Raw genomic sequence first — 20405 nt, 5'->3', positions numbered from 1 at the left:
GAAAGAATACTTGTAACATCTAACAAATTTCTGTCTACAGTTGCCACAACGCCTCTAAATAAAATGATAGGTAAGAATCGCATAATTAATACAAGCGCCAATGCAATGTAATCCACGTAAGAAGCAATACAAAATCTCTATCGTGCAAATTGACCAACTGTCGGTAAAAATAAAATAAAATAAAAGGAAAATCGTCTACTTTTAGAATTGCAGTGGATTTTCTCGTAATTGACTTCTGTTTAACCAACTACCTTCCAAGAAGTGGGCCGTGATGGCTCAGTGGTAGAGCGTTCACCTCTGGTGCATGGGGGTTCCTGGCTCGATCCCAGCACGTGCTAAGTGAACTTTGTGATGCACAAACACCATGTGCTTGGGGTTCTCCCATTTCCTCACACTTTCTTCATTCCACCATTTGATTTATTTCTCATCATCACCGTCTCCTTTAGCTTAGTCAGCATAACCCTGGGACGTAAAACTTACAGATTTCATTTCATTTTTACCTTCCAAAAAATAAATCATTTTCGTTATTAATTATGTCGGTGCTCCTCAACGATATACACACAACTCCACGAATCCACACTTTTTTAAAAGTAAACTTTTATATTTTTAAACCCAAATAGCTTTTCTTTCGTTAAGTAAATGAGTTTATAGAATACAGTATTGGAGTTCCTTCAGTATTGTGACTCTCATTTTTTTTTTTTTTTCGGTTATGTGTTCCATCAATACACAAACATTGGAAATAAATGTGTGGTTTGTGTGCTGGTCTATTTTGCTTGATTCATTATACAGTGGTTGTTCAACTGAGTGTCATTGAAGAAATTTCATCGATGTTTGGCATAGAACAGTGTTTTTTGGTCTGCCTTTGCGATAGTGTTGCCATCCAATTTCCACAAATTAGTATTCGAAATAGGGAAAATTTTTCAAAACAATTTTGGAAATTTGCTTTTATGATTTCCCTATCATGTGCATTACATTACCATACTATACACTATTCGAAAGATCACTCTTTTACTTTTCTAACGCGCTATAGGAATCCCAGAACGGCAGTTACATTCCGAGTAAAAATACTTTTCTGTACGAAGGTGTCCAAAATGATTAACAACCTGTGGCTTGCAAATGGTTGAGACTCGGACCTATGTCCACGGGAATTTATTTGCTTAAAATCAGTCATACTATCAGCATCCAAAGTATTTCTACTTCGTAAATCACCCTGTATATTATTATTATTATTATCATTTAGCATATTATTTTCGTAATTACTTTCCTATCTGCATTCAATTTCATTCATTAAATATCTTATTTTTGTTTAAATATTTCTTTTACCCTAATGTTTGCAATCACATTACATAACAGAGCGCAGCGCAATGTTGGCTTGGCATTTAGATCCTTAGTCGTTGTTGTTTAGAAAAGAAAATGGCGATCATCATGGGAATTAGAAAGATTTAAAGTCACATTATTTCAATCTATTTCTCAAGTGCCATGAAAAACACGTAAAAGGCGGGATTACTGAAATAGTAGACAGCGTCTTTTTTGGCAACAATTAACTATCACTTGTTGACAATAGTACGTCCCGAGCGGACAGCGACGAAAAAAAAAAACATTATATTATATATTACAATAACGATTCATGTATGTTTTACATATGATTTTTTTTAAGTACATCTTACGAGAAGAAAAACAAAATTATCAATGTTGGTCCATGTACCAATCACACCATCTGACAAAGACTGTTTCTCTTAATCCTCCTATGGCCCTTCAAACCTACACGCACGCCAGTCCTTGGAGTCTATTTGGACCCAATTATTTAATTTCTTATAAAGGATGCAAACGTGAAAGATAGATTAAATATTAATTAATCTAGTGTCTTGGGATGGCTTAATAATAACAATAACAATAATAATAATAGTAATAATAATGAATAATAGGAAAGTTATATTAGACATGGGGTCAATATTACCCCAGGGTCTGATGTGTTACCTCTTTATTTAATAACGTTACTTAAAATAATTAACTTTTAATATTTGGATTATGTAAAGTGCTAGACTAGGTCAAGGAATACAAAAATAATGAGTAACCGCAAACATTGTGCAAAACTAAACTAATAGCAAATATATAATATTAGACATTAGAGTCAATATGACCCCAAGGTCTGATGTGTTACCTTTCTATTTAACAATGTTATTTAAAATAATTTTAATTTTTGGGTTATGTAAATAACTAGACCAGATCGAGGAATACTAAAATAATCAGTAACCGAAAACAAAGTACAAAGAAATTATTTAAGAAATATGTGTTCCTTGGGGTCATATTAACCCCAAGGCCGTAGGAGGGTTAATTTGTGGTACGGAAGAACGTGATGCCTGGGCAGCAAAATAGTCTTTTCAAGTCTTTCTCGGCCTTTTTTATCCAATTTTAAAAGTATTTTAAATTTTTTTCACCCTTGTTTCGGGTCCTAGAAAAGTCAATCATTTTTATCAACTTAAGGGATTATTCTAAAATTATTTTGTTTAAAGCAAAATCGCATGTAAACCGGTATTTTCGGTAATTTTATTGGAGCAACGAAAAGGAAACAAAACATTCATTATTTCTCTACGTAGTCTCCCGACTATGTGATACATTTTTTTTCCATTGAATTGGCAACTCTTGTATGACATCCTTGAAGATAGAAGTGAGACATGTATACAGTACAGCCAATTGTACACGAACTATTTTACCACTGTGTTGTTATTCCTACGGCAGAAACAACTGCCGAAATTGTTATACACTTATTTTTTAATAAGGCCACGAGCAGCAACAATGTTGTTTGCAATGTTGATGCTTGCCCATGATCGTTTTCATTTTCAACAGCTAACAGTCCCGCCACAAACTTTTTGTGCCATTCATATAGTCTGGTTTCATGGAGCTTTCTGAAAATTTTTTAAGGTTTGCTGCTTTTTATTTTAGTTTTTTCGCGAGAAACTTGATAATGATGTACACCTCTTGTTGACTCATGCCATGTATTGAAGGAAGTTGTCGCTCTGTGCAGTGTACGCGTATCAGACTCCGCCTGCACACTTCCTCATTAATATCCTTCCCAAGATAGGCCCATTTACTGTATGTTCAATCCAGAGCCGGTAGATTAAAATTTCGTTTTATATTTGATTTCCGCTCGTAACTTTATGTAACAAGTACAGTATGAGTTCTAGTCCTTCTCCAATCAAGTCATGAATACGTGGAGATATAGACTGACACTATGTGAAGCTACAACTGGCAGGGGATTCAGGACGGACTACTTGGGAAAGGCTATGCAAAACTGCGGAGAAATATTGTTTTCTCTCTCACATCGGGCTTTGACCGGGCCGAGTTTAACAAAAGCGTAATGTCCAAAGGTGAGACATACATTAATTGTTATATTTTATTAAACTGAAGAAATAATATGCATGAGTGGAAAACTCACGCGTAATTTCGGAAAAAATGGATTCGAAGCATAAAAATTAGGTGCTGTACGACAGCCATTCCACTTGTTGAAATGAAACTGACTCTCATCGATCTCTTCGATATGATGCTAGGAAGACAATAGCACAGTATAGTTAATGAGGTATAGTCTAAAATTATCGTAAAATCTGAAATTTTAATTTCTCTTGAACTAAAATATTGTCCAAATATAAAATATATACAGTCGGTAGATCACATCGAGTGAACAAGGTAATACACTTGAGGGTAAATTCTAATGTGTAGGTTTTGAGAAAAGAGAAAAGTAAATTTTATGGAGCTAAAAAGTGTTCGTTTCTAGTAATAAGTAAGAGTTCGTATTTCACTAAAGAATGTATTCTATTGTACTCTATCTTTTACGAAATTGAGTGTTAACTAGCAGATTTGTTATTTATTCCTGACGATGACACATACTCTTTACACACATTGAACTCGACAATCTGCTATGTATAATAATGGCTCGTGAAAGAAAATAATTATACTCGAAAAGATACATTTAAACTGTAGTTTCACATAAATTAGCCTCAATCTCAAGCAGCGTTAAACTTCCTCATATCGAAATGCTGGAACAACATCCACTAATACTACTTCTATCACTCATTTTCAACAAACTACTTTGACAATTCACATATAAATTCTCTTGACTACTGTTAATACTTAACACTTTGTTTTATTATGACCGAAAAGAGTTTTACAACATTGAAATCGTAAAATTGTGCAACCAAGGCACTTCACACCAAGTTTTTCCCCCTTAATTAACAGCGATGTTTTAGAGCAGTGGGATAAGCGTTGTGTCACATTCTGGTGGTCCTGGGTTCGATTCCCATTGGGTAATTAAAGGAAATTTTTATCATTGGTAATATTGATACTTCCAATGTAAGATAATATGGAAAATATTCATTTTCTCTCGGTCTTAATGTTGAGACGACTTTCTTCAGTGTACTCGCAATAGAAAAGTGACCTACAAAACACGACTACAAGATGGCGTCAGCCGTATCAACCTTTATTACGCACTGTCTGGTAACGTAACGTGTTTAGCGAACAATTTATGAATACATAAGGTATATCGTTAATATGAGTCAAAATACTTCTGCTCAAAAACAAATGTTATTTTTTAACCAGCAATTGCTTATAAGTTTCTACTACTACTGCTAGAAATATTAATGTTTTAAGCAACTCACCATTTCAGATACATTCCATATCAACAAAAAGACTTTAAATTCAATCAAAAACTTCATAAAATATAAAATATGTAGCCAAGTCTCAACTTTCCAATAATAATAATAATAATAATAATAATAATAATAATAATAAAATAACAGAATTACAATACCAATTACGTAAACATACATTTCAATTAAGATAAAATAATTGCCACGACGGGGTTCGAACCCGGGTCTCTGCCAAATGAATATCATGCTTTGCCAATCTACCACAAATTCCTCATACAAAGATAAGAAAATAAACTAGTAGTTACGAAGATACAAATAGAACTCTCTATTTCTACACGTGTTGATACAATTCAAAGAATGCGAAAATAATATCTTCTGTCTTTTCTTCTTTGGAAATTAGAAGTTAAGGTGGGCAAGAATAGTAATGTAAATCGGACCAATTGTTAAAAACGATGAGATAGCCTCAACTTAAAAAAAAAACGTTTTGCGATATTTTCCTCACTGATGAAGGTCAATATAGCTTGTTCTTGAGTTACAGAAGGAAATCTCGAGTAAATCATTTTGACTTACATAAGAACGTCTTCTTATACGATCAATAGTATCTTGTGTATAGTCTTACATGCAACGATTTTAAGTAGCTAATAGTTTGAGTGGAAGCTGCAGTGACGCGGTAGGTAAGTGGTTAGCACATTGAGCTTCTATTTAGCGGACCTGGGTTCAAATCCCAGCCAGATTCAAACTTTTTCAAATGTTTCAATTTCAGTACATAGTGTGACAAATAAGATCTCTCCAGAAAGAAAAAGATATTGGAATCAGGACAATTGGAGAAGTTCTGTTAGTGGAAATAATGATTTACAAACTTATTTTCAGCAGTTGTTCAAGATTTGATATTTTCATCTACTTTCAAGCATTTTCTTATTTATGCATGATCAGTATTTTTGTTTCTCTAACAAACAATATATACAGAAATAATACATTATACACAGCAATATTGAGATTAATATATGGGTTTATTGGACAACTCGATCCGAACCATAGAGATTCGTCTTAGAATGAAGAACTGTTTCATTAGTTACATACTTTACAATTTTACCGGCATAAACACCAGGACCAGGGCTGCCAGCTGCTGAGAAAACTTCGTGTAAGTTGGGTTGTATCTGTCCAGGCGAACTTACAACTGTAAATGATCTGGACACCAAGTAATGGAATTAGAGCACTTACGGGGGGGATACTTTTCTGGTGGCTGTACATTAGGCTAGCCAAATACCAACGTTGATTCTACGTTGTAATTGGTCCCTTTGTCAACATTATGCCAACATAACCCCTAGGAAAGATGTAAAATTGTAATTGGAGGTACGAGATTGAAATTGTTGAGTAAATGACGCAAACTGTTGGTTAGCTACGTTCATTAGGCTAGCCAAGTACCAACGTTAGTCCTACGTTGTAATCTGTCTCTTTGTCAATCATTTGCTAGCATAACCTCCAGGAAAGGAGTAAAATTGCAATTGAAGGTACCAGTTTGAAACTGTTGTGTAAATGATGCAAACTGTTGGTTGACCGATGTATACTAGGCTAATCAACTACGAGCGTTGGTCTTACATTGTAATTGGCCTCTTCGTCAATCATTTGTCAGCATAGCCCCTAAGAAAGAAGTAAAATTGTAAATGGAATGCGAGATGGAAAATGTTGGGTAAATAATGCAGACTGTTGGTTGGCCAACGTAAACTCCAAATGAACACTTTCAAAAACCTGCAACTATTTTAGAACAATAGTTCCCAACCTTTTTTGACTTACGACACACTTTACCGAACGCCTATGTCATTGCGCATACTGGTTCGATTATTATTATTAGTAGTATTAGTATTAATAGATTATAATAGTGTAAGGTTATAAAGGTTTACTGTTAAAGTTGTGAATGTAGGTAGTACTGGGCATTATTGTTGTTGCCGAAGGAGTTGATGAGTACAGTTTGTCTCAAAATTGATTTTAAGCGATCATTAAATGCTTCATAATTTTTAAATTCTAAATTTTCGCAACACACCCAATGATACTGCGTGACTCATCAGTGTGTCGCAACACACCAATTGGGAACCTCAGGTTTACTGTTCTCTATAGAGTCGTTATTAAAAGACGTGTCGTTTCTTCTATCTCGTTTCTCATGATCATGGTTATTTGTGATTCACAATACATATAATAATAATAATTTGATGCCCGTGTAAATTGTAAACTACATTCTAAATCTAATAATTTGTTTTTCACCGTCTAACTTGCCGTGGAAATTGAATTTTGTTTAGTAGATAACTACACAAATGATATTTTTAAAAGTGCTAGTTGCTACCAGTACAGTTTACTTTTCAGTAATTTCGAAGTGAATTGATCGATTTGAAGTAGTTTGCTGTAACTTGAAGAACATTCCTACCCTTTTAGTGCAAATAGTTGTTTTTGTGAACAGTTATATAGATGTTCACTACTTTTGTTAGAGACTATAGAGACAATCTAGCAGAATCATTGGATGCAGAAATCGCTTACTTTTGTATTGTTCTGATGGATACTAAATCAGCATGTTGTATTTTTTTAACGTTTTTCTAGGTCCAGAAGGAAACTTGATTCCTGGAGGTATTTTGTATGAAGGCTTCGAATGGCCTTTAGTCAGTGCCATCGCCTTCCCTGTGGTTCTCAGACAAATTTAAAATTTAGGAATAAAAAAACGAATGAAAAGTGCAAATCATCATTGGGAGCAGGAAACAAGTCCAGAAGTACATATGCTTGATCTACAGTCAGCTGTACCAGTAATAAGAGAAATGCAAACTGTAAACACATTCAGAATCGGATTCCACTTAAGCTCTAGATGCATCAGTGCTGAAAGAGAACATTGTGAACCCCAAACGAGCCAAACAACCCTTAAGACTCAGTGACAGTTATTTGTATAATAAAAAGAGCAAATATTTGGCCAAATTTGATTAGTTAAGGGAGTTATTTGTATAATGAAAGTACAAATATTTGGCCAAATCTGATTAACTAAGGAGTGTGGCGAGAAAGTACATAACCTACAAGAACCAAATTGTTGGATGGAAGTAACTGAAGTTACAAATTAGTGTGTAAAATCGCATCTTCCAAATGACCTGCTCGAATTTTGCTTGAATTTCCGTTTCTGATTTATCTTTGCTTAAATTGAGATAATTATTACGATGATAAAATTATTTTGAGGACAGTGCATTATATATATATAAGATTGCAGTTAGGGTTATACCAAGTTTTTTGACCGAATTCCTCAATTATTTGTCTTCCTGTATACAATTTGTATCAATGACCATGCCATGTTCTAAAAGAAACCCAGACAATATAATTTTGTAAAACCATGAATAATTATATTTATACGTGTGTAGTTAGGAATAATAATGTTATGAATTAAAATTCTACGCCATATATAACTTTTCTATTACGTAATTTTTATATTGTTGTAGGCCTTACAACTTATCATATTTTTCCACTATATGCATATACGATGGTCTTGCTGAGTTATATTTAATTGCTCGTGTGTAAACCCTATAGATATTTAATCCAACTCAGTCAGCCCAAGGCATACCTAAGATTATTCTGAAAGGTATCAGGACAAAACGTATGTTATTTGTATAGGGCAGTTCTAAATAGACTGTCCAATGTTTTGTACCATAGAGCTGCGATATAAAGTGTACTTGACATATTCAGTCAGTCATTTGCAGTACTGAACAGAAACAAGCTTTGTTATCTCAAACTTTTAACACGAATATTTGTTCTCAAAAAAATTAGGGAAAGTTTCAGTGTAAGACGGTTTGATACAGCCCAAGATGCATGTGTGATTTTGAATATTTTTCATATCAAGACTTCTTAATTTTCTTCACAATATCTCCTCACCCAATTATTTCTTTTGGTTTGGAGGTCAGTTTTAGTAATTCATAAATAAAAATTCGTGTATCATAAACGCGTCTATTCCCAATTTAGTTAGTAGCTAACTGAACAACTAAGACAAAAAAAAACACGAAATTATTGTGCAAACTCTTTTTTTTTTTTTAAATCTGCCTTGTCTATAAATATCTACTTTTTCTTTGTCATCAGTATTTAAATTTGAACTTGTAAAAAGTCTTAAATTTATTCTAAGAATGACTACAAATGTTTTGAATTGTATTTTGCAAGATTTTGAATCAAATTAGGTATGTTTAGTAGAAAATTGCGATGGTTTGATATTATTTTTTGTTTATTTGTTAATATTTTTCTTCCTAATTGTGTGATTGTATTTTTTTATTTTGGATGTTCATAGTGTATGCGGTTACTTATGTAAAAATAAAATTTGAAGCATTTGTGATGTGATGCTTTATTTTCGTTTTATGTCCTATCCTTCCATTGTAGGGTAACTAGAGCTCAGATAATAATAATAATAATAATAATAATAATAATAATAATAATTTTATTGCATACTAGAAATTACAGGCAAAACTGCCCACTTACAATTTCCATACAAATAACAGGCAAATAACAAAAATAAACATAATACATTTTAAAATACAAATTACAAGATCCACAGAAAAGAAAAAATCATGCATAAAATAAACATGCTGTTATATAAAATAAAATAATACTCTCAGCTGATAATGAAATGAACATATAACTCTCTTTGTATATTACTAAAATTATGAATAAAAATGTCAATAACACTGGCAAAATCATTGGCTACCGTAAACGCGGGCTACTTGGACCCAATTTTGCAATAAATTCGTTCTTTCGGCCTGTTTTCATCCACGAAAACTCCAAAGTTATTGTCATAACCCATATTAAGTGGAACTACAGGCTTTATTGTACATATCCAGGACAGTTTTAGTTACATATATTGAAAACAAAACACAGGCGATTATTGTAAAAAATGGGTCCAAGTAAGACTCGCGTTCGGGCTACTTGAACCCACCCCCATATTTTCTAACAGAAAACCACTGAAATCTGCTCTGAGACTAAGTAGGACGTAGGTGTTCCAAGAACAACACTTTTTATTTACTGCAAACCACAAAGAGAACATATTAAGAGGTACTATCAAATATAATGACTGTAATAGCTGATTACGTTTTCTTCTACAGCTGCACGAGCCCTATCTATATTAGCAGCGAATCTAGTCGTTGACTGGAGGTGCAGTTTCTAAAATAACTTCACCCAATCTTGACTGGGAAGATTGTCTTAGAAAGCAATGACAGTTCTCTCATGCATGGCTAAATAGGACTTCACAATAAATCTGAAATCAAGTTAATTAACGAGGAATCCGAAATCACAAACTTTATCAAGATGACTATCGAAGGCTAATTCTTCTTCTTCAGTGAACACTTTCAGATGGTCCGGATTCTGCCTTGATCTATTCTTTAATCTTCTTTCTATGGTGGAATGACTTATCTTGAAGTGAGCTTCTGTTTCTTTTCGCGACATTTTCCCCGACTAAATTGCTGGTAAACATTCTTCAAGCTGTTGTCAAAAATCAGCATATTTTCGACCTGCAGGCAATCTTTTATATTGATGTACCATTTTGTACCGGTATCCTTAAGGAAACAATGAAAAGTCCTTACTTGTGTGACACGTGACAACAGACCTTTATTTTTCATTGATAAAGATAACAAAGGATGGGGTGGGATAAAGATAACAAAAGATGTGGGACAAAATATCCGTGTTTTCCAGGTCATATGTACACACTTCATATACTGTATAATGCAATTACGCACACATCTTATTGTATATGAGAAAGTTTACCATGTCAGTTTCATTAACCTATATGTAACTACTTATGTGTTTACTTAGCATTGGTTCCACTTCCTTGTAAATAGTGTCCACACATAAAAGTTTGGCGCTCAATAAATACACTCTTTTCGTCAACGACCTTTCTCACCAATGCTGCTCAATCGTAGCCTACCACAGAACTAGTTTCAATGTGTGTACGCCTGCATTATGATCCCATCTAACAGATCTAACTCTGAACTCACTCATTATTGCAGTGCATATGGGACTTTAAACGTTTTCTTGGTATGGGTCCAAGTAGCCCCTTAAGGGTCCAAGTAGCCCGCAATTACGGTACTGATAAAATTCTATACTAAGGAACATCATTGAGAAACTGAATGGGTTTAAATATTTTCGGATTTCTTATATCATAGCTGGTCTTATACAGAGTTATTATTGATAACAGATTCAAATTACCGTGAAGAATTGAATGTAGCATTTTAAGATCCAAAATAATCCTTCTTTCAAACAACCTTAACATACCTAAGGACATCCTAATTCATCCAACGACATACCTTCATAACACTTAAACTTTCAGCGTAACCAAGCAAGAAAAAGATTTTGAATTGTCTCCAGAGTAGTAGATATATAATTTATCAATATTTCTATTTCATATGATTGAACAATATTCAAGATGACTTTTAACGTTGGAATAATAAAGAATAAGGCATGTTTTAACAGACTTAAAATCTTTGGACATCCATTTAAGAATTCCAAGATTCCTTCTCGCTTTTGGAAGTTATATTCTCAAGATGTTTGAAAAGCAATTTGCTGTCAAAAACAATATCTAAATCTTTAATAGTATCTACAATTCTAATTGGAGTATCATTTATGTTATAAGTGAAAAAAATTGGATTTGATTTATTCGTAATATTCATTGAAAAGGTTTTGTTACAATTTAAAGGCAGTACATTGTTTTGAGACCAAAGTAGTATTTTATCAATATCATTTTGGAGCACCAAACAATCATCCAAATTTACAATAGTTTTGTAGATTTTGAGGTCATCTGCATACATCAAACCTTTACAATCCAAATTTTCAGTTATATCATTAATAAACATAAGGAATAGAAGTGGTCCGAGATTTGATCCTTGCGGAATACCGGAGTATATGTTATATACGTCTGAAAGATTACCCTTATACCTAACCACGAAGTTTCTTTAGTACAAATATGATACTAACCAAGTAATAAATACAATGAAGAGATCATAATGTTTCAATTTGTAAATTAAGATGTCATGTGATAACTTATCAAAGGCTTTAGAGAAGTCGAAATAAATTACATCGATTTGACCATTACTTTTAAAGATAGGAAGAGTGTCAGCCATAAAACATGTTAAGTTAGTTGTAGTTTACCTATTTTTCATAAAGCCTTGTTGATAGATCGTAATATTGGGATAAACATGGTTATACAAATAATTATATATTAACTTATCAAAACGTATGATAATAATATAGTCGGATAAATTTTTCCCATCAGTCTTGGGGATAGGAACAACAACGACCATCTTCCAATGTTTCAGGATAAACAGAAGTAAGTAAACTCCAGTTGAACAAATATGTTAAAGACAGGCGCAATTATGGACACAATGCCCTTCAGTATAAAAGCAGATATACCGTCTAAGCTAGAAGAAGATTTAGCATTAAGATTGTTTATAGCCCTAGGTACTTGCTCAGTTGTAATAATAGGGTAAAAAGAATCATTACCCGCCAAATCCGATAAGTCAATATTATGTAAAGAAGGACGCCTTTGATATATAGTCTCACATAATTGAGCCCATGAATTAGCTAAAGTTTTAGGATTAGACACATACATATCATCAACCATAAGTCCAGTGGCTTGGTTTATTTGGCTTTTATTTTTATTAACAAACTTCCAAAACTTTTGAGGTGAATTTCTTAATGCATTCTCCATATTATGTATATAAGCAAGCTTGTCCAACCTTAACCTTTCTTTAAATTGTTTCCGTATGTAAGCAAAAACATTATAATCTTCATTTGAACCAGTAAGTTTAAATCTCTTATGAGCGTTTTCTTTCGCTTTAATTAATGAGATCAGATTCCTAGAGTACCATGAATGATATTTTCTAAGTTCAGATCTATTTAGAGGTGTGTTCTTACTCATACTGGATTTTGTTAAATTTTCTACAGCAATAACAACAGTATTAAGGTCTGGATTCAACAGAATATTAGTCCAGTTAAAACACACTCATTTTGGCGCATTTATTTAAACTAAACAATTCTGGCTATTTCAGCCACACTTTTTAAAACGTACTCAAAAATCTTAATTTACGATTTTAAAGTCTAAATTGTTTTATGCGCAACGGTTATTTATCCAAATTTATAAATAAGTATTCCAGGAACTTGCAGCAGTGCCACTCCGAACAAGAAACCTCAGCGTATCTTACATACTATACTATTAAGGGAACAAAATGCTTATATGTATATATCTAGCCTATATTATTATTCGTTTAAATGGAAATGAAGCATATCTCAGAAAATCTATAGCTTTTGGCGTTTATTATTTTCAGATGCATGATGCAGCTCATAACAACGGACTTAATTAGCAAATTTACAAAACTATGGATAATTTATATCCATAATTAAAGATTTATTACATAGCTTTATGATGAATCACGGTAACAATTTATAATAATTTTCAGTTATGTAGCTAATCTGTCTAATAAATACTTTCTGTTTCCAATACACGCTTATTTATTCAATTTATACATATCTCTATATCATATGCTGGAATCTATGCCTGGTTTTCCATGTTTAATTATTTCTTTTATGACTGAACAATCAGGAACATCCCTCGTCAATTTATGACGATAACACAAAATACATTTTATATTACTCTCCTTTTAGATCATAAAGCTTTACAATAATGAGAGCTCAGCAACACAGGAATGTCGATTCTTTTTTAATAACTTACTCACTTCAATAAGAATAACAATATGTGCACATTATCACAATTCATATCTCAGTAATACGAGCTTTCAATCTCGTCACCCTTTTAGTATATAAGATTAAAACAAAAGTAACACAATTAATAACTAACCTCCCTAGTCTAAAACGCTACACCTATACTATACCTAACCTAGCTAACTTAACCTATTTATCATTGATAAAAGAAGTCCCGACTCGATTTATCTTATTAAGATCTTATCCTCCCTTAACAATTAATTCTAGGTTGGAGAACCAGTGCATAGATCCTATGAATCATCCTCCTATACATATCATTAAAAGTCAAATAAGATGATGTGATATTTTCTTAGTTTAATGTTAAAATTCGATTTCATACTAATTAATAACAAATTATCAATACTTGAGTTGAAAAAAAACCACTCCAACGAAACGAGCTGCAAATGCGAACTCTTAATTCGACCTAACAATGGTTTGGTAAATATCGTTATTCTATTGAATTAATTTAACCCTTTATCGACTGTCGGGACTTGTAAGTCTTGGTGTTTCAAAGTTACGTTTCCTATTACGTAATAGCCCTTGTGTTGGGACTAACAAGTCTTTCTTCAAACACTTCAAGGAACGCTCACAAGATGGTACAAGCTGTTTATGAGCGTTGCTGTGTATGTGTGACAAATACAATTTCGAGCGTTTGAAGCATGCTGTTTATTTGTGAATCGTAGTCGAGTGTGTTCTGATTTAGTCTAGTTTTTCTGTAGTATTTGGAGCTTCAGACGTTCGTGGATTTTTTTGTTACTTGATCAGGTATAGTATAAATAATACAAATATAAATTTTAACAGTTTTTGTATTATTGCGCGTATTATGGGGTAAAATTACAGGTGGACCCAGAAGTCCCGTCAGGCTTGTAGGCAGAGGCGGCATTAGGATTTACCTTTTTGGGCTATAAATAGTGTGCTCTATTTGTAGTGAAATTTGTTTTCGGTAATATCTAAATAAGAAAAATGTTTTGTAAATACTTAATATTCCTCATTTCGTTGCCTCGAATATGCCAGGACGGGTATGCAAACAAGCCCCTTGTATCACCTGGTGTCGCGTTGCCTTTAGTGTTTTTTCAATGTTGGAAAATATTACAATGTGCGGATATTGCGTAACTATGTTTTTCGGTTCCTTTGTAGGAATAATGTCTAGAATACTCGACGATAAGGAAATAGAAGATATTCTTCTAGAGGATATTCCATCAGATCTTGAAATAGACACTCCATTTGAAGACAGTAGCAGTGATTAGGTAAAGGAGGAAACTGTCAATTCCTTGGAAACTGTATCAGACAATCCAGGTTCTTCAGCGTTGCCTCCGACAGTTCCCTCTACAGAAGGTGAAAGTAGTGATGATGGTGGTGATGTTGATGTGGCAAGTGCAAAGACAGTAAGAAACTTTCAAAAGCAGGATAGTGTAACGACTGTTCCAATATTTTCGTTATCTCGGGGTGTAGTTCGTAACTACTTTTTGCCGGATTCTTCTCCAACAGACGTTTTTCTGAACATTTTTTCAAGCGAAATTGATAATAATGTTGTTTTTCAAAGCAACTTCAACAACGCAACAGGAAAGTGAAACCAATCACAGAAGAAGAAATGTATGGTTTTATTGGTCTGCAGTTTTTGTTTGGCTATCACAGGTTACCGCAAACGTGTCATTATTGGAGTACCGACCAAGATCTAACAGTGCCGATTGTGTCTCAGACAATGACAAGAGAAAGATACAAACAAATACTGTCCAATATGCATGTGAACGACAATTTGGCTATTCCATCTGATGACAAAGACAAATTATACAAACTTAGACCATTAATTACATCATTGAATGCAAATTTCCAAAAAAAACTCAGGTTGCCAGATCAGTACCAATGTATTGATGAGAGTATGAAGAAGAAAAGTCAGAAATTGTATGTAAAGGTACAAACAATAAATCATGATCATAGTATTAACAATTGCTTCTAATTATAACCCTAAGACAGTAAAATTTATGATTATAAAGACATCCGAACTAAAAATATATTAGAATTATTATGTTAACTCGTTTCTGCCTGACGGGACTTTAAAGTCCCTTAAGTGTAAACACGTGGCCCATGATGATAATCATCAAATCGATCGATTTAATGGTTACTTGTACGCATTTAGAACCGAAATACAAAAAAATATATATATTAAAATTCAAATTAATATTTAATTCGGGTCATAAAGGGTTAAATATGTAACAGCTTGTGTGCTATGTTAGTTACTTTCTCCGCATGATTATATTGACTTGGTCTTGCTAGATTATATATATCGCGACATCTTATTATAATTCAGTGATAGGGCATTTAGGCCTATCGATTAAGAAGCAACAATTTAGACATGTCCCCTTTTATAGTCTGCCCAGATATGTGCGACCGTGAATGTAACTTAATTAGCCATAGTAGCACCACATACGTCCTTTAACTTAAAAAGGAATACATCTAATGAAGAATTTATAGTGAAGAATTTCTAGTTCAATTTTACGAAATTAAAATTATTAGAAACAGGTTCTTTCTAAAACATTACCAAAGACGACGATCTTCATTTCTTCTGACTTTTGATTTTCTTCCCCTTAAGTCTAAATTTATATTACCTTCATCATCCGCTTGGCCCTTTAAAATTTCAAAAAAAAAAAAAAACTGTTAATATCGAAACCAACTTTTATCAGGTTGAGTCCAAATATATTCCTCTTGAGGTTAAAAATTAGATTTTCCGGGCCAGACAACAAACTATGTTCGTTAATTCATATTCTTCTTAACTACACTTCTTTTGTCACAAACAGTATAATTATGGTAATACGAAATCTTATTGAGTATAAATAAATTCGTTCAATTGAAGTCATGGACTATTTACTCGAGTGACATAAAATGTATATCGAATTTGTGTACATTGGGGCCACACAAAATAGCTTTATATATATCTGTAATTTTTTTTAGAGTGCAACGGATAGCTTTATATATATATATCTGTATTTTTTTATAGAATGCAACGGATAAACATTTCTATATTATCTATGGATAATGTATGCATACGTACGACACATTATCCATTCGACCAAGTCATATTACCTACTTCTGTAGTCATTTAGCGCAGGTCAACATTAAAGGCACACAAGTAAACAGCAACATTAATGGCACACAAGTAAACAGCTTTTGAAAAAATGAAATCTTTAAGTTTAACGTCCCACGATTATGCCGGTTAGGCTAAAGAAGACTTTGATAATGAGAAATGAGTGAAATGGTGGAATGAAGAAAGTGGGAGGAAACGGGAGAATCCCGAGAAAACCCACGAGCACGTTGTTTGTCCACCACAAAGTTAAACAGCTTTTGGTTTGCACAGGTCAACATTATACACACACCAAATAAATAACATATTAAGTGCAGGTGAAAATTAAACGCGCCAATATAAACGAACTCGTAACTAACAATAAGCAAATTTAAGATTGATTTCAATGATACGATTTGCTTTTACCAAAAGCAGGTCGTAACACAGTCAGCTTCAAGAAGTTGTTGATAAAGGGTAAATAATCGCCCTTATGATAAGCATAATGAGAGGAATTACCAACTAACGGAGTATTGAAATAAAAAGGAAACGTAATTTCAATAGAATAATGAAAGCTATCAGGCACCACAATCGGTTGGACATTCTTGGAAGCACATAAATTGAAATTAGATATTACCAAATCTAAGTCAGATACTTTAAATCAACATTGAGATTAAGATCGTCCAGAAATGTAAATAAAATTTTAGCTTTACATTTAGCATAATAATGAACACCTATTAAAAATTGTTTCTTAGCCCAATCCACTTTAGGTGGATTATAATCACCAACCATTAAAATGTCATAATGTAAAATATCTACTTTATTAGAAATGGCCTCAAAAAATTCACTAAATACATTCAATTGCAAATTGGGATGGAAATACACACAAAATAATAAAAGATTTTTTCCATTTTTCCTAGGAAATTGTAAACAAACACTTTCCTCAAAAAATTCAAAGTCAATTCGCCTCACTACTTTAATGTTTTTCTTCACTGCACAGAGAACACCACCACCTCTTTCACAAACATGAGATTCATAGTGTGTATCGGATCTAAAGGAAGAGTAAGTATCAGGAAAATAATCATTAATGTAAGTGTTACTTAACCAAGTCTCAGTGACAGCAACTACATCGTATTTGCAGTCTGCCACAGAACTATAAAACTGTTTATTTTTAGTTCGTAATCCACGTACATTTTGATACCATAGCTCAATGTTCTCCATGATGTGTCTCTATGTTTTCATTTATTTCTTCCATATTATTTGTAACATTTAATTTCTTTAGTTTTCCATAGAACGGACCAACTAAAATACCTTTAGGCCAAATTTCAGGATCACTTATAATAATCAAACCCAGGGACCTCAATATGAAATGACGAATAAGAGTAATATTTGGTTTTGAGTTTAGTACGTTTGACAGATTTTACATATTCACTTAATAATTCCTCAATATCTTCAACAGAAGTGGATGGGCTAAATCTTGTAACAAACAAAACCTTTTTCTTTGCATAGAAACCAATTCTGTTTTAGTATTACCACGACCAACATTCAGTTTGCGTAAATTATTCTTTACTCCTATACCTGAATTCGGATTTTGATGTAGGTTTACATTGTCTTTATTAACAGGTTTACTTCTCATTTTTCTTTGATTTCTCGAAATTACTTCAACCCAACTTCCCTCGGAATCATCCTTCCGATTAGTCATACCTGATGCTTGATTAATACTTACAAGCGGTGGAAAATTGTTTTCTTGATCTAATTCTTTAACCTGACTGCTTTAATCATTCTCTAATTGAGATTTCATATTAAATACATGATCGGACATAATTACGTTCTATTGTAAAAGAGACCTCAACTGATAATTTTCATCACGTAAGGAAGTTATCTCAGCTTTGAGAGCTCTTATTTCTCTCATTTTATCTAAAGAATTATCAATGAGCCGCTGAAAAGTAGTCAAAGAAGGATTTTCATTTAAATTAAATTGACTCTGTTTATTCATTTCACTACTATTTCCAGTGTTATCATAGTCTTTTTGTTCCATACAATTTTCACATACATAATAATTTCCTTCAGGTTCCACTGAAATACATGATACATGACATTTAGTTGTACATTTCTTACATTTAACAGCTTTTTGTCTTCCGTAAACTGGGAGATCACAATATGGACAATTTTCAGCTGAGGGTGGCATATTAAAAAATGACAAATAAAAATTACATTCATAAAAAAGAAAATAAAAGGTCGAACTCCGCTGGGCTAAGGAGCAAGACAAAGAAAAGGACCATCCAAAACACAGACACAAAAACACAAAATCGCTTCTCAGCACTGCCAAAGGATCTAAAAACAACAAGAAGACCTCACGACCCTTCCTACTCAGAAATATGAGGATGTAGATAACGGACAGATGGAAATGTCGCTGCTTAGCCGCTGAAGGCCCTGCAGCAACACACAGTCACTGCGACATACTGTTACAGTACCGGTTGACTAACTGCCATCAGCGTTAACCAACCCCACCAGCCAAGGATAAGAATGAGATGTAAAAAGTAAGAAAACGCTTGGTACTCTAGGAGGAAGTGACAGCTACTCTAGATGGAAATTGGCCAGAAAACTAAAGAAATACTTTCGAAAAATAGAGTAGCCACGGGGTCAAAGGCCGAGAAGCGATAATAATAATAATAATAGGAGTGATTCATCTAATCCTTTATTACATTATATTCTAAGCAATTGGACGAATCCTGAATATTCAAGGAAAACGCGTAACCAAACTATAGCATCATATTACAAAAATTCTCAGTCTGTGAGTAATACTAATTCCTAATAGTCAACAGTCGCGACCTTGCTACGTTCGCGGCATGTTTGTCTTTATCTGAAAATACATGTATCTGTATATAGTAATCATGATGAATATGAAAATGTTTGGTCTATTATTAAGATAAGGGACATATTACATGTAAATAGGGTTGTAATTGTTTACATAAACTCTACAAATATTTATTCTATGTCAAGCATAATATATTTCAGTAACTATGCAACATAACATACTCGAATTATAAACACATAAACTTTCGTAATCTCATATAAAATGATATGTGTACAGGGTCTTCCAAAAGTCCTGCAAAAAGGTAAAAAGCTGTAACTTTGTAACCATTTACTGAATTTGTACAAAACTTTTAGTGGACTTGTAAGAAAGTCTGAAATTTTGTTTCCAAGCATTTTTTGAACGCCAAACCTCCAGCTGAGTACCATTTACGTCCAAACATTACTGAAGTCTTTTCAGGAATCCAAGAATGGTATTTTGACGTGATTCATCCGTAATACTCCCAATCACATCACGTATCTCCTTCCGGAGGTCCTGAACATCTTTCGGTTTTTGCTTGTAAACTTCTGTATCATTTTCTTACAAATGATATTGTGTGGGCGGGCATTATCATGCAGGAGGATAACGCCATTAGACAACATGCCTGGGTGTTTCGACTTGATAGCTCGTCTAAGGTTCTGTAAAGTGACTTGATAATGCTGGGCATTGATGGTGGTACTCCGTTCTAGGAACTCGACAAGCAGTGAGCACTTGTGGTCAAAAAAGAAGGACATCATGACCTTACCAGAACTGGTGTGCACGGCCTTTGATTTCTTTGGAGGTGGTGAAGTCTCATGTTTCCACTGCTTGCTCTGAGGCTTGCTTTCCGGTTCAAAATGGTGACACCATGTTTCGTCCCCTGTGACAATACGCGACAGAAAGCCGTAATCCTCCTCATGATAACGTTGCAGAGACTCAAAGACAGCGCCATTCGAGTATTGCGCTGTTCGGCGGTGAGTTGCTGGGGAACCCACTGCGCACAAATTTTTCGAAAGTTCAAGTGTTGATGCATTATGGTGTGGGCGTGCCCACGCCAGTAACCAATGGGTCTCATCCACGGTGATTCTGCGGTTGTCCAAGACTAAAGTATTCACTTCTGCGA

At 33.6% G+C, this 20405-nt stretch overlaps 1 protein-coding gene across 1 annotated transcript in view; it reads left to right on the top strand.

Annotated features, from left to right (window-relative positions):
• Positions 1-8968, top strand: part of LOC145680569 (SPRY domain-containing SOCS box protein 3) — a 90553-nt gene extending 81585 nt beyond the window's left edge. Inside the window, exon 7 of the mRNA XM_081751209.1 lies at positions 7233-8968. Within this exon, the coding sequence (XP_081607335.1) occupies positions 7233-7333 (101 nt within the window). The 3' untranslated portion in view covers positions 7334-8968. The remainder of the gene's footprint in view (positions 1-7232) is intronic.
• The last annotated feature ends 11437 nt before the right edge of the window (positions 8969-20405 follow it).

The sequence above is a fragment of the Thermobia domestica genome, chromosome 3, assembly GCF_964235325.1.
Source record: "Thermobia domestica chromosome 3, izTheDome1.hap1.1, whole genome shotgun sequence".
Taxonomy (NCBI): Eukaryota; Metazoa; Arthropoda; class Insecta; order Zygentoma; family Lepismatidae; genus Thermobia; species Thermobia domestica.
This window is presented reverse-complemented; position numbering and strand designations above follow the sequence as displayed.